This window comes from Microcaecilia unicolor, chromosome 5 (assembly GCF_901765095.1).
Source record: "Microcaecilia unicolor chromosome 5, aMicUni1.1, whole genome shotgun sequence".
Lineage (NCBI taxonomy): Eukaryota > Metazoa > Chordata > Amphibia > Gymnophiona > Siphonopidae > Microcaecilia > Microcaecilia unicolor.
In genome coordinates, this window is record NC_044035.1 from 311,280,437 (window position 1) to 311,295,040 (window position 14,604).

The window sequence follows — 14,604 nt, forward strand, 5'->3', positions numbered from 1 at the left end:
ATACCTTACCCTGATTTGTACCTGTCTTTTTCAGGGCACAGACCGTACATGTCTGCCCAGCACTATCCCCGCCTCCCACCATCGGCTCTGGCACAGACCGTATAAGTCTGCCCAGCACTATCCCCGCCTCCCAACCACCAGCCCCGCCTCCCACTGTGCCACTTTTTTGTGTATACCTTACCTTGATTTGTACCTGTCTTTTTCAGGGCACAGACCGTATAAGTCTGCCCAACACTATCCCCGCCTCCCAACCACCAGCCCCGCCTCCCACTACCAGCTCTGTTATCCAATCTCGGCAGAAAAAGAAAAGAACAGGTAAAAGAATACAGAGGAGAAGGAGGAGAGATTGTGTTGAGTTGCACAGAGGGTTTTATATCTTTTCACTTCTATGCAGATGATGTTGTTCTTCTTTATCCCACTAACCCTTTTAATCCTACTTCAGTCTGTTAAATGACTGCCTGAATCTTATGTCCAGTTGGTTGACTGATCATAGGCTAATCCTTAATAAAGAGAAAACAGTTAGTTATTGGTTAGCTGGAGGACTGTCAATCCACACAGCTTCATTAAACCTCTTTGTGTCATCTATTCAATCAGTAGATTCTTTCAACTATCTGGGGGTAATACTTGATTCCCATCTTATGTTTAATAAATTTCTTCATTTTTTTTATTGAAAATTTTTTGAAAATAACACACAAAAGTTAAACAACCAGAGCATAGGCCAAACAATAATAATGCTATTCATTCCCCCCTCCCATCCAAACAGAACCCTTAGTCCAGAGGGTGGCCAGACCCCCTATTCAGAAAGCTTATGAGCTCGCTAACAACTCAAAGAGGAGGAGCAATCAATCACAGAGCATCAAGATCTATTTCTGAGTGGGATCTCCAAGAGGTGTATTTACCTCATTGCTTATGGAATTGAATGATTTGTTCAGCTCGGATAGCAGTCAACTTAGACATCTGGTATAGATAGTCCATCTTGTGTACAACTTTTATCGTTGGAGGTGGGAGGGAGCTTTTCCAAGCTGCTGCCAATGTGATTTTTCCCGCTACAAACAAAACCGAAGCTAGGCAGTGTATAGCAGGCTGCACCCCCGCGGGTCTGAAGTGCAGAAGGCAAGATTCTGCTATTGCTGGATATTGTGTGCCAGTGATTTGGCTAAGTATATGTATTAATTCAGTCCAGTAAGTCTCTATCTTAGGACAAGACCACCAGATATGAATCATATCCCCCACCTCTGTACATCCCCTCCAACACCGGCCGGATCCCTGGTTATACACTTTTGCTAATCAATAAAGCATTTATGTTTACTAAATTTCTAATGTAAGTAAAATGGGGTTTTTCATTCTTTGTCAACTTCACTCAATTTGCCACTATTTTACTGTCAATATTTTCCATGCCCTCATGCTTGTACTATTGACCTCACAATTGGGTTACTGTAATATTGTGTATGTGGGTTGCACTCATTTCAATATAAAATGGCTTCAATCTCTGCAAGATATGTCCATCAGATTGCTCTACCATGCTCAGCGTACAGACCATGTTTATCCACTATTTCACAAGTTTTAACGGTTACCTGTTCAACAATGGATAATTTTCAAACTACTGAACCACACTTTTAAATCATACAGGGTAGGGCTCTCTCTTTACCTGAATACACTTACTATTGCTTACTCTCCTGCTCGTCTGCTTAACAATCACCACCTTGTTCTTCCAGGTCCTAAGTTTGCTCAGTTAGAATCTACCAGAAATTGCGCTTTTCACTGCCCCCTCTTTCTAGAATTCGCTCCCCCGCCATATCCATGCAGAATCGTCCTTTAAGGCTTTTAAACCTGCGCTAAAGGCTTGGCTTTTTGCACGCCTTTGAAACTGTTTAAGTGTGTTCCCTTGAGAATGGGCTCTATGGCTATATGCAGTTGCTCTTAGATACCTGTTGATAAATGTTTGCGTTTTTAACTTCCTCCTGTTCTGTACTTATGTAGTAAGTTTACTTTATTGCTAGAATGTGTTACCTTTCCTATCCAAATTGTAGTTCTTTTATTTTTTTCAACCCTTTATGTTTTATTTATTGTAAACCGCTGAGACCTGCTAGATAGCTTTCGCGGTATAGCAAATTTTAATAAACTATAACTATATGTTCATCTATGCTGGGCAAACTGAATGGATCGCTTGCGTTCTTTATCTGCCTTTATTTATTATTTATTTAATTGCTTTCTTCTATCTCCCTAGGACTATAGAACCATACCTGGTCACCAGAGTCTCCTGTATACCCCATCACACGTTGTTTAAGAGAGGCTAGAAGAATTTAAATTCAAATTATTTAAAAAAATATCTTACCTGAATATGACCATATTCATCATAAGATAAGATCTCATCACCAGTATGCACATTGAAAATTGAATGAAGGCATTTTGAAGGACTTGGATCCTGCTTAAACTGCTCAACCTATGGACAAATAAATATTTCTTATGATTGCAGATATGCTCAATTTGCAGATATATCCAGTTTGTTAAGGCAGAACATGCTTTCATCATGAAATGCAGAAGAGATAAATAAAAAAAGGAACGTGTATAGTTCAATTTGGTTACGTTTCAGTCTGAGAATAAAGTACATTCCTATATTGTGAACATAACAGAGAAATGTCTATAGAGATGATATGAATACCACTGAATTATTACTAAGTATCTATATATAATCCAATTAAAAACCTAGCTTTTGTTTTAATCTTCTTGATCACAGTTCAAGTTACTATTTCAACAGAATACTCTCAGCAGGTCTTGTACCATTTACCTTTGAGCCAGTAAGTGAGTGCTCCATCTGGGAGGGATAGGAACAATGGAAACTTGGAAGAGTGGTAGACAGTTTATTCTATAGGTCCGTCTGGGAAATTCCTTATTAGCTCACAAGGAGCACCACCCCTGACAGGCCATCATATTAAACTTAGAGGCAGCAAGATCCTATGTAAGACGGCCATTTAAGTTTAGATGAAAACTTGTTAGGAGGTAAGAGATACGAAAGTGCTTGTTTTTTGTTATCCGAGTTGCATTGGCTTCCAGTCAAACAACAGCATTTGGTCATAACCAAATGAAAAACTATTGCCATTAAAAGACAGGAGAGAAAATTGTGCATCAAGGAAACATTTAAGATCATCACAAGGAATATCTTAATAGGGGATGAGTTTTGAAAAGAGAAGCAAAAAAGCATGCAAGATCTGAAGGCTGGACGTATGGTTTTCTTACACCGACGCTTTAACGCTAGGTATGAGGAGGTATAAAAAGTTAGCATCGTCTGTGGCTGGTGTTAATTGGATTTTCATGTCTTTCTTCTTTCTGAGAGTGTTAAGGTTCTGAAATTTTCTTTTGCTTAATTTACTGAAGAACATGGATGAAAAAAGGGGGCAGGGGATGATGGCCCAGAGGGGGGGGGGGGGTTCATATGTTTGAACAGTAAAGCACCAGATTGTGTATTTATGCACAGAATGCCATTCTAGTACATGCACATTTGTATTGATGATATTTTTTGGCATGTAAAATACAGCTGCTGCTAGCACAGACCTGTGTGTGCATTCTTCCGGTGTGTTCTCCCATATTTGTGCACAACTTACTTTATTACAATTTGATTACTTTATTGGGGCACATTTTTTTTTCTTTATGCATGTGCTAGAAAACTGCACTGAGGTTCAGTGCACAGCTCTAACACTAAGTTTACTACATCGGCTCTGAAGGCAATAAAGGGTTAAGTGACTTGTCCAAGATGCAAGCAAAATCAGTGATATTTGAACACTGGCTTCTCTACTACTCAGCCTGCTGTCTAACTATTAGGCTAAAGATAAAGCAATAAAATGAAAATGGAACTCCAATTCAGGCACAGAGTACAAACATAAAAGCGTTAACACTGAAGAGCAGTCCAAAACAATGGAAGACATCCAACATACTAAATTTCAAGCAGTCAAACCTAAAAAAAATGATGACCAGTGCAATCACTTTTTATTGTACATTATGGGGAAATTCTATAACTAGGCACCTCAATTTAATTTTCTGGATGTACAATAGGAGCCTATTCTATAACAGCACCTGGGAGCCTAGGCTCCATTATAGAATACTAGCGTACTGGTGCATCTAATATTTACATCCTTGAAGTTATACCAACCATAGACCTGGCATAACTGTGGGTGCCTAAATGCATCAGTGAAATGCATAAGTTATTTATGGAACTGGGAGACCCACTTATACTTTGCCCATATGCACACCCCCCTTGCATTTACACACTAAAGATTAGATTCTATATATCATGCCTAAACATTTGGCGCCAAAATGAAATTTGGATAAGCGTATTCTATAAAATACGCATTAATCTAGGCATACCTTATAGAATATGCCTGAATTTCCACGCGGTTTACAGAAATCTGTCGTTTCTTTCTTTACAACATCCGTAAAATCCACCCCTTTCTTTCCGAGCACTCTACCAAAACCCTCATCCACACCCTTATCACCTCTCGTTTAGACTACTGCAATCTGCTTCTTGCTGGCCTCCCACTTAGTCACCTCTCCCCTCTCCAATCGGTTCAAAACTCTGCTGCCCGTCTCGTCTTTCGCCAGGGTCGCTTTACTCATACTACCCCTCTCCTCAAGTCGCTTCACTAGCTCCCTATCCGTTTTCGCATCCTGTTCAAACTTCTTCTACTAACCTGTAAATGTACTCACTCTGCTGCTCCCCAGTATCTCTCCACACTCGTCCTTCCCTACACCCCTTCCCGTGCACTCCGCTCCATGGATAAATCCTTCTTATCTGTTCCCTTCTCCACTACTGCCAACTCCAGACTTCGCGCCTTCTGTCTCGCTGCACCCTACGCCTGGAATAAACTTCCTGAGCCCCTACGTCTTGCCCCATCCTTGGCCACCTTTAAATCTAGACTGAAAGCCCACCTCTTTAACATTGCTTTTGACTCGTAACCATTCGCCTCCATCTACCCTCCTCTCCTCCTTCCTGTACACATTAATTGATTTGATTACTTTTTTTTTGTCTATTAGATTGTAAGCTCTTTGAGCAGGGACTGTCTTTCTTCTATGTTTGTGCAGCGCTGCGTACGCCTTGTAGCGCTATAGAAATGATAAATAGTAGTAGTAGTAGTAATATGTGGAGTGCCAATCCACGCGACTAAATTTAGTCATAGCCAATTATGCCAAATAAAACCCGGTGTAAATCCCAACACCTAACTTAGGTGCAGAGCGGGTGTATTCTATAACAACATGCATAGATTTTAGATATGCTCATGACCCGCCTATTCCATGCCTATAACCATGCCCCCTCTTCAATTATGTGACTAAGAATTTATGCGCACCACATTACAGAAGATGCTTAGCAAGTAGTGCACACAAATTCTAATTAATGCCTATTAGTGCTGATAATTGACTTAACATTCAATTATTAGCACTGATTAGCTTGTTAACCAATCAGCTTTTGCGCACTGTTACGGAATATGCTTCGATTTCTGCACGGAAATCTCAGTAACGGAAGTTAAGCGTCAAAACATGGGTGAAATGCAGTTAGGCACTTAAGTGCACTTATGCATTGTTGCTTAAGTGTTTGATAGTATGGGAGGGGCATGGACAGATCATGGGTGTTCCAACTATTTAAGCATCTGCTTTGTTGAATATTGTCAGTTAGGTGCCTAAATGCTAGTCACGTACTCATGTTTACATCAGCTGTACAGAAAGCATAAGTGGTGGTGTCCAAATTTAAACACCTAATTGCTGACTAGGGGCTTGTTTCACAAACCTGCGCTAGTGATTCATGTGTGACAAATGAGAGGAAGCTCATTCAGTTCCTATGGACTTCCTCTCATTTACCGCACAGGAGTCGCTAGTGCGGATTTGTTAAAGAAGCCCTTAGTTTAGTATTCTATAATGCAATTTGGATGCCTAATTTGTATCGCTTTTTATAGAATATTGCTCAGACACCTTGACAGCACTTTTGTGGGTAAATGCATACTTACGTATGTATGTACTAGTATTCCATTCATTTATGCACACAAGGGGTCTGTAAATGCAGGTGCCTAGATAATTTTGCCCTTAACATGGGTATAAATCTTTGTAGGTCAGGTCTCCTCATGTGAGATAGAACATGCTAAAAGTTCTGCTAAAAGCCATGCTAAAAGTGTATGAAGAAAAATTCACATTTCCATATTTGTGCATAGTGTTTTGAACTGTCAAATGAATGCACAAAGTCAGATTTTTTTAAGTTTTCTCTCTTCCCACAGAGGAAAAAATACTTATATAAATCATCCCTAAAAATGTAGGGCTTCTATTACTGACGACACCCAGCTTTATCTCTCCACACCAGACATCACTGCGGAAACACAGGCCAAAGTATCGGCCTGCTTATGCGACATTGCTGCCTGGATATCCAACCGCCACCTGAAACTGCTCATGGCCAAGACCGAACTTCTTGTCTTCCCACCCAAACCAACTTCTCCTCTCCCTCCACTCTCTATCTCAGTTGATAAAACCCTCATCGTCCCCGTCTCATCTGCCCGCAACCTCGGTGTCATCTTCGACTCCTCCCTCTCCTTCTCTGCGCATATCCAGCAGATAGCCAAGACCTGTCGCTTCTTCCTCTATAACATTAGCAAAATTCGCCCTTTCTTCTCTGAGCACACCACCCGAACTCTCATCCACTCTCTCATTACCTCTCACCTTGACTACTGCAACCTACTCCTCACTGGCCTCCCACTCAGCCATCTATCCCCCCTTCAGTCCATTCAGAACTCTGCTGCACGTCTTATATTCCCCCTGGACAGATATACTCATATCACTCCTCTCCTCAAGTCACTTCACTGGCTTCCAATCAGGTACCGCATACAGTTCAAGCTTCTCCTACTAACCTACAAATGCACTCGATCTACAGCCCCTCCTTACCTCTCTACCCTCATCTCCCCTTACATTCCTACCCGTAACCTCCGCTCTCAAGACAAATCCCTCCTTTCAGTACCCTTCTCCACCACCGCCAACTCCAGGCTCCGCCCTTTCTGCCTCACCTCACCCCATGCGTGGAACAAACTCCCTGAGCCCATACCCCAGACCCCCTCCCTGCCCATCTTCAAATCATTGCTCAAAGCCCACCTCTTCAATGTCGCCTTCGGCACCTAACCACCACACCTCTACTCAAGTAATCTAGACTGCATCAACTTGACATTTCGTCCTTTAGATTGTAAGCTCCTCTGAGCAGGGACTGTCCTTCTTTGTTGATTTGTACAGCGCTGCGTAACCCTAGTAGCGCTCTAGTAATGTTAAGTAGTAGTAGTAGTAGTAGTAGTAAGCCGCTCTAGCGATTCCCGTGCGGCAAATGAGAAAAAGCCCATAGGAATTGAATGGGTTTCCTCTCATTGCTAGTGCAGCTTTGTAAAAGAAACTCTTAGTCATATAACACTTACATGATCTTCAATGCCCCTCCCTCTGGCCAAAAAAAATATAGATAGATAAACTTGATGCTATAAAAGCTTCTCGGTCAATAAGAACAGTTTCAAACACAACTGACTGAATTTTTTTTTTAATCACAGAAATATGTCTTGGCATCACATAAATGTTGGAAGAACACTACAAGCCAGCTGCTGAGAAACCAGCAGTTGCAATTACTCAGAACTCAACAGGGATCAGAGTACACACGATTTAAGCATATGTTCTACACCTGTCTCCTTCCTCACTGAAATTGAGGGGTCATGTGGGCATCAGGTTAACTGTAAAATTTGTATGTGTTTCCCAGGAAACAAAATTCTGAAGTAAATTTCAATGACAAGGTAAAAAGCAGCAACAATCTACTTCGTTATTTTTCATATAAATGAGAAAGGTGGTGATAAGATTAAAAGAAACCCCAAAAAGCAAGTACGGCCACTGCAAAGGAAGGCAGTAATGGACCATATAAAACGACAATGACCAATAAGTACATAAATAATGCCATACTAGGAAAAGACCAAAGGCCCATTAAGCCCAGCATCCTGTCCCCAACAGTGGCCAATCCAGGTCAAGGGCACCTGGCAGCTTCCCAAACGTACAAACATTCTATACATGTTATTCCCGAAATTGTGGGTTTTTCCAAGTCCATTTAGTAGTGGTCTATGGACTTGTCCTTTAGGAAACCGCCCAAACCCTTTTTAAACTCTGCCAAGTTAACCGCCTTCACCACATTCTACCAATTGGATTTCTATATATCAGGCTCGCAGTTTGTCTATTGTTTGTCTATCTTTTAGTCTTGTTAATACAGATCCTATTTGTGCTAAAACATTTTATGTCATGTATATGTGTATGTTTTTAGGAAAAACAAAAACAAAAAGGATAATTCAGGGTGCCAATCATCCCAATACTGATTGGGTAAATGTCTCAGAACATGCTAGGCAAGCTAAAAAATGGTATTGGAACATCCTTATGCAGGTCTTTCACTCATGCTAAGTCCATTTTTAGGGCAGACATTTCTGGCCATGTGCTAATGTTAAAAACATGGAAAAAATCCTCATTCCAAATCACAGAAAAGCCCCACATACAAAATGAGTCAAACACCATATATTGGAAAAAATATCTAAATTCTCATTGAAGGAAAGATACCTCAATAGCAGTCCAGGTCTCATAATAGAGACCATGAACATACCTCACAAGGATTCAGTCACTGGTCAAAAAACCTCCAAGCTGGAATATAATCAATTGTGCTTAGTTGCCTTTTTAATTTTACTTTTTTATATGTATTTTTAACATTTATTTCATGTTCAATCTTTACTCTCAACAACAAGAGCAGACAGCCAAAGAAAAAAATAGAAAATTATCTGTGCCAGGCTCAACGGAACCGCGCATTTCAGTTATCTAAAGCTTAGTCAGGAGCAAGTTCACTCAACACTTCAACACATATTGCTCATCTGACACAAAAATTTTAAAAGAGGCAAATGGATTCCCGATTAGAAGTAAAAAATAAACGTGCTGTAATGGCTACAGTGCAACACTAGGGGCCCTGTTTACTAAGGTGCACTAGCGTTTTTAGTGCACGCTGAACGCTAGAGTCACCCGTATGTTTCTATGGGTGACCTTAGCGTTTAGCATGTGCTAATCATTAGCGCTGCTTAGTAAACAGGGCCCTAATAGTTTAAGCTGAAAGGTTGGAAGTGTGAGGGAAATTTTGGAAACGTATGTTATTTTAATTGTTCATTGAATAATTAGTGGCTGTATGATTACATCTTACATCTTTGTATTTAAGGAAGCGGTTTCTACATGTGTTTCTAACTCTGACTTCTAATAAACATTTTTAAAAAAGTACACTGGGTGCCAACCTTCTATTATCATGATCTAAATGTATTCTACAATACAGATTCCATGTTTCACTGTACCATAACATCTGAAAATATCTTTGCCTTAATACACTTGACACAGCATCATTATTCACGGCTATAAAATCAAGCTATCTACTAATGAACTAATTTACTATGCTAATCCATAAATTAGCTTATGCAGCATTCTTTTCCCATTGCTGCAAATTACTCTCAAGGTAGAATATATTCGTTAAAAATATGGCTGGCTAATTTAAAGTCTTCACTAGCTTGATTTACTAAGCATTTTCTTCTGTGATACGTACATGGAAATAGTTTCAAAAAACAGGAAAACCAAGGGCTTCCAAAAGAAAAAACAACAGGAAAATGCAGAAGTGTAAAAATACTAAATACCAAGATGGGTAAAGCAAAAACAGTTTATTCTTCCAAAATAACCAGAATGTCCTCAACATAGGCCATGTTTCAGTGCAACAGCCTTAATCAGGAGACCATGAAATTGATACTGGTGAGAGCTACAAAGTGCAATGCGCTGGCGTGCCCACCAAAAAGAAACAGCATACAATGGGTAAAGTCAATGCTGGTACGGAGGCGGCTTGAACATTGTAGCTTTTTACCAGCATCGATTTCACCCATCATATGCTGTTTCTTTTTGGTGGGCACGCCAGCGCATTGCACTTTGTAGCTCTCACCAGCATCGATTTCATGTTCTCCTGATGAAGGCTCTTATGCCGAAACATGGCCATGGAGATAGCGTTCCATAAATCAATTTTTAAGCTCCACCATCACATGAAAAATTAGATTTGTAAAATGTTCAATATGTGTCCAAGTTGAGTAGGAGGTATTTTCTCAATTGGTGTCTCAAAGATTCTGGTAAGGCGAGCAAGGCCAAGACACTATTTTTCTAACTTTAGAAAGCACAATTTGGACAAGGACAATGCCTCCCCTGATATTATACTGAACGCGCCACAAAATAACACACACACATGCAATGTGTGGAAATGAGACATTTGAGTTAAAAAAATATATATATAGCATGTCCATGTGGATAACATGCTATTGTATAAAGCAGAACTGACGTATTCATTCAGGGAATACATGGATATAATACACAGTGGAGACACGCAAATAGTAGCACACATTTTGATTTTTACAACTGTTACCAAAGTAAGAGAAAGGAATTTGTTGAGTAATCTGTTGAATTTTTTGCTATTGTTATTGTATTTTGTTTTAATATAGATATGAATGTACAATATTACTGTTTATAAAATTGGAATGAATCTGTGCACTGTTTTAGCACACATTTTTGCTATGCTAAAACTTCCTGCATCAGATGATGCTCTAAAATGGGAGCAAAATGGTCTATTATAAAAGACTATATTGTAATGATGGGCTGCATCTCACTGTGGCAGGAAAACAAATCTTTGGGGAGAAATTTAGATAACATGTTTCTAGGTATTTAAACTAGGAGAGGGTGGCATATAGAGGCAGGTCACTTCAAGTGGTCACCCTCAGCTAAAGCTAAAGAAAAGATGTGACAGTAGAAAAGAAAGCAATGAAAACAACAGTCTTAGCAAATCACTTCTTAACAACACGTAGGAAGTGAGACTAAACAAAAAACTAAACAGGAGACAAAAAAGCCACTGAAATGTAGATTGAAAGTGATGACCACAAATGCTCGCAGTCTAACCAACAAAGTTCGTGATCTGCAAGACCTGATGTTAGGGGCAGACTTAAACATTGTTGCAATCACAGAGACATGGCTCAATGATTCCCATGAATGGGATGCTAATATACCAGGCTATGATCTATTTAGGAAGGATAGAGATGGTCGTAAAGATGGAGTAGCAGCTCTGATGTGAGAAATGATATCACAGTGACTGAAATGACAGGAGCCTGGGGAAAGGAAGAAGCGATATGGATCACCTTAAAAAGAGATGATGGAACCTCTCTCCACATGGGTGCTGTCTATAGACCTCCAGCACAATCAGAAGACCTAAATAAAGGTCTCGTTACAGATATTCAAAAGTTGGGAAAGAAAAGAGAGGTGCTGTTGCAGGGAGATTTCAATCTGCCGGATGTGGATTGGAAAGTTCCATCTGCGGAATCGGAAAAGAAGTAGAGAGATTATGGATGCTTTTCAAAGTGCTCTGCTCAGACAAATGGTGACGGAACCCACAAGGAAGGGAGCGACGCTGGATCTGGTACTCACAAACGGGGAAAGTGTGTCAAATGTCTGAGTGGGTGCCCACCTGTGCAGCAGTGACCATCAAACAGTTTAGTTTGCTATAACAGCTGAAGTGGAGGGCAACCACTCAAAACTCGAAGTCCTGGATTTCAAGCATGCTGACTTTAGTAAAATGGAGGGAATACTTGAAGAAGTAGCTGATGGGCTAAGAGGACATATGAGAAGTGGAAGGGTAGTGGTCCAGGCTGAAAGAAGCTATAAATATGGCTACAATCCTTTAAGTAAGGAGAGTAAATAAAATAAATGACTCTCCAAGCAAGTGGTTGAGAAAATAAAGGCCAAAGAGTTGGCGTTCATGAAATACAGAAAAACTCAAGAAGAAGAACATGGAGAGGAATAGTGGTGGAACTGAAAGAAGCCAAGAGAGAGATGTGTCTGGCAAAGTGCAAGTGTTAAGAACAAATGGTTAGAAATGTAAGGAGGGGCAACAAAAATTTCTTCAGGTATATTATTAGTGAAAGGAGGAAGACTAAAAATGGAATTGTGAGACTGAAAGATGCTGCGAACCGCTATGCAGAAAAATGATGACGAAAAAAACAATGTGCTAAACAAATATTTATGTTTTATTTTCACGGAAGAAAATCATGGAGCAGGACCACAATTGACTGGCAAAAGTACATATGAGAATGGAGCGGATATAGCACCGTTCACAGAACAGCGTGTTTATGAACAACTTGAAAATCTAAAGGTGGACAAAGCCATGGGATTTGTACAGTTACAATTTAGTTACAGTTTATTAAAATTTGATATACTGCCAAGCTTTTTTGGTTCCAGGTGGTTTACAGTAAAAAGTACAAATATAGCTAGAAAAGAACTCCATAATCACGATAGAACAGACCTAACACATTCATTCCACAGATACAGAAGAGAGAAAACAAAACAGAAAAGAAAAAAAAATAATTTTAACACTTTTCTATACTACCATGTATTTCAGCTTTGATAATATATCTTACTCTCCCCATCTGGTTGTGTATCAAATGCTAAAATAAAAAAAATGAGTCTTTAATTGTCTTTTAAATAATTTTAAGTTCATTTCTGCAAGTACTGAATTTGGGAAAAGCAGCACAGTGTGCCGATTCACAAAGAGCCCTATAAACATGAGGCACTGCCATTCTAAAATCTTGCAAAGACCTTATTGTCCTGGCTGGCAAATAAGGAATGGCTAAATTACTGCACTGACCACTTGTACAGCGCTGTGTACGCCTAGTAGCGCTTTAGAAATGATAAGTAGTAGTAGTAGGCAACTCCTGGGAGTTGCTTGCTGCTCTGTTGGGTATGCCTGGTATACCCTTTCAGTTTCACTTCTTATGGGGGTGGGAGGGAGGGACAACATCCACTGGGAAATTAAGGAGGGGTCAAGCCTTAATCCTTCCAGTGGTCAGCTGGTCAGAGCACCTTTTTTTGTAATTTATACATGATTGAAACAGGCCTAGATAAACACATCCTTTTTTGCCTTGGATGTTTCTTCCTGTTCCATTATCACTGAAAGCTGTTCAACTTTTGGGCTCGCCCAAAGCACACCTCCAAAATGCTCCCTTACTATTTGGATGAACCGCAGTGTAAAACATCCTAATTTTGCTTTTTGAAAACCGCAATTTAGATGTTCTTAGCAGATGTATTTTGGGGGGGCATATTTTGAGATATATGCTTTGAAAATAAACATCTCTGTGTACAATTCTACAGATCGCACCTTCAAATACATATAAACAAAATGGAGTTGGTCCAGAGAGTGACTAATAAAATGATCAGTGGTTTTCATCACAGAGAGCATGGAGACAGACTTAAAGACCTCAATACATATATTTTGGAAGAAAGGCAAGAGAGGGGAGAAATGATAGAGACATTTAAATACCTCCATGGCATAATGGCCAGGAGGCAATTAAAAGGACACTCTGGAATGAAAGAATGAAGATGAAATGGGAGAAACTCAGGTGTCTCAGGTACAATATATACTATTTAACTTGTAAGCCCATTAGGAACATTACTAGTACCTGTATAGAAAATTGTACTTGTTAACCGATATATATGCCTATTTGAAGACCTCAGCAGCATATCAAATGCGCTAAATAAAGGGAAAGGTAAATGGGACTTGATATATCGTCTTTCTGAGGTTTTTGCAACTACATTCAAAGCGGTTTACATATACTCAGGTACTTATTTTGTACCAGGGGCAATGGAGGGTTAAGTGACTTGCCCAGAGTCACAAGGAGCTGCAGTGGGAATCGAACTTAGTTCCCCAGGATCAAATTCCACTGCACTAACCACTAGGCTACTCCTGAAGAAATACTTTTTCATAGAAAGAGCAGTGAATTCATGGAACAGCCTTCCCAGCGGAGAGGAAGACTATATCTGAATTCAAGAAAGCTTAGGACAAGTACATATGATCTCTAAGAAGGGATAATAGATGACATGGATGGGCAAGACTGGATAGGCCATTTAGTCTTTATCTGCCTTCTTTTTAACATGTGCTATGTTTCTACCTATCAACCTTAAAGCTTACAGTCTTTGCAAAACATAGCTGCTCGACTCCTAAGTTATGATAAAAGGAGTGATCAAGTTAAACTGCTTTATTTCATTTTCGCTGGATTCCTATTGTATTTTGAATTCAATTTAAAATTGTAGTTTTAACTTTTAGGACTCTTTGAGATGGCATTCCACACTACTACTACTTAACATTTCTAAAGCGCTACTAGGGTTACGCAGCGCTGTACAATTTAACATGGAAGGACAGTCCCTGCTCAAGGAGCTTACAATCTAAAAGACAGGTGTACAATCTAAAGACAAGTGTAGAGTCCGTCTGATAGGGAATACTATATTTCACGAAAGGTTAGGTGCCGAAAGCAGCATTGAAGAGGTGAGTTTTAAGCAGTGATTTGAAAATGGGAAGGGAGGGGGCTTGGCATAGGGGTTGAGGAAGATTGTTCCAGGCAAAGGGTGATCCCCACCATCACTTATATACCTTCTCACTTTGATCATTAAACGATCATAAGTTAATTCTACCAGGTTCTTCTACTGTGTTGCTAGAAAGTACCAGACATAATACATAAGTACATA

At 39.8% G+C, this 14,604-nt stretch overlaps 1 protein-coding gene across 3 annotated transcripts in view; it reads right to left on the reverse strand.

Annotated features, from left to right (window-relative positions):
- PHKB (phosphorylase kinase regulatory subunit beta) overlaps nt 1-14,604 on the reverse strand; it is a 435,362-nt gene that overhangs the window by 288,574 nt on the left and 132,184 nt on the right. For all 3 annotated transcript variants that reach the window (XM_030204379.1, XM_030204381.1, XM_030204382.1), the window contains one exon: nt 2,336-2,443. In XM_030204379.1, coding sequence (XP_030060239.1) covers nt 2,336-2,443 — 108 coding nt within the window. The remainder of the gene's footprint in view (nt 1-2,335; nt 2,444-14,604) is intronic.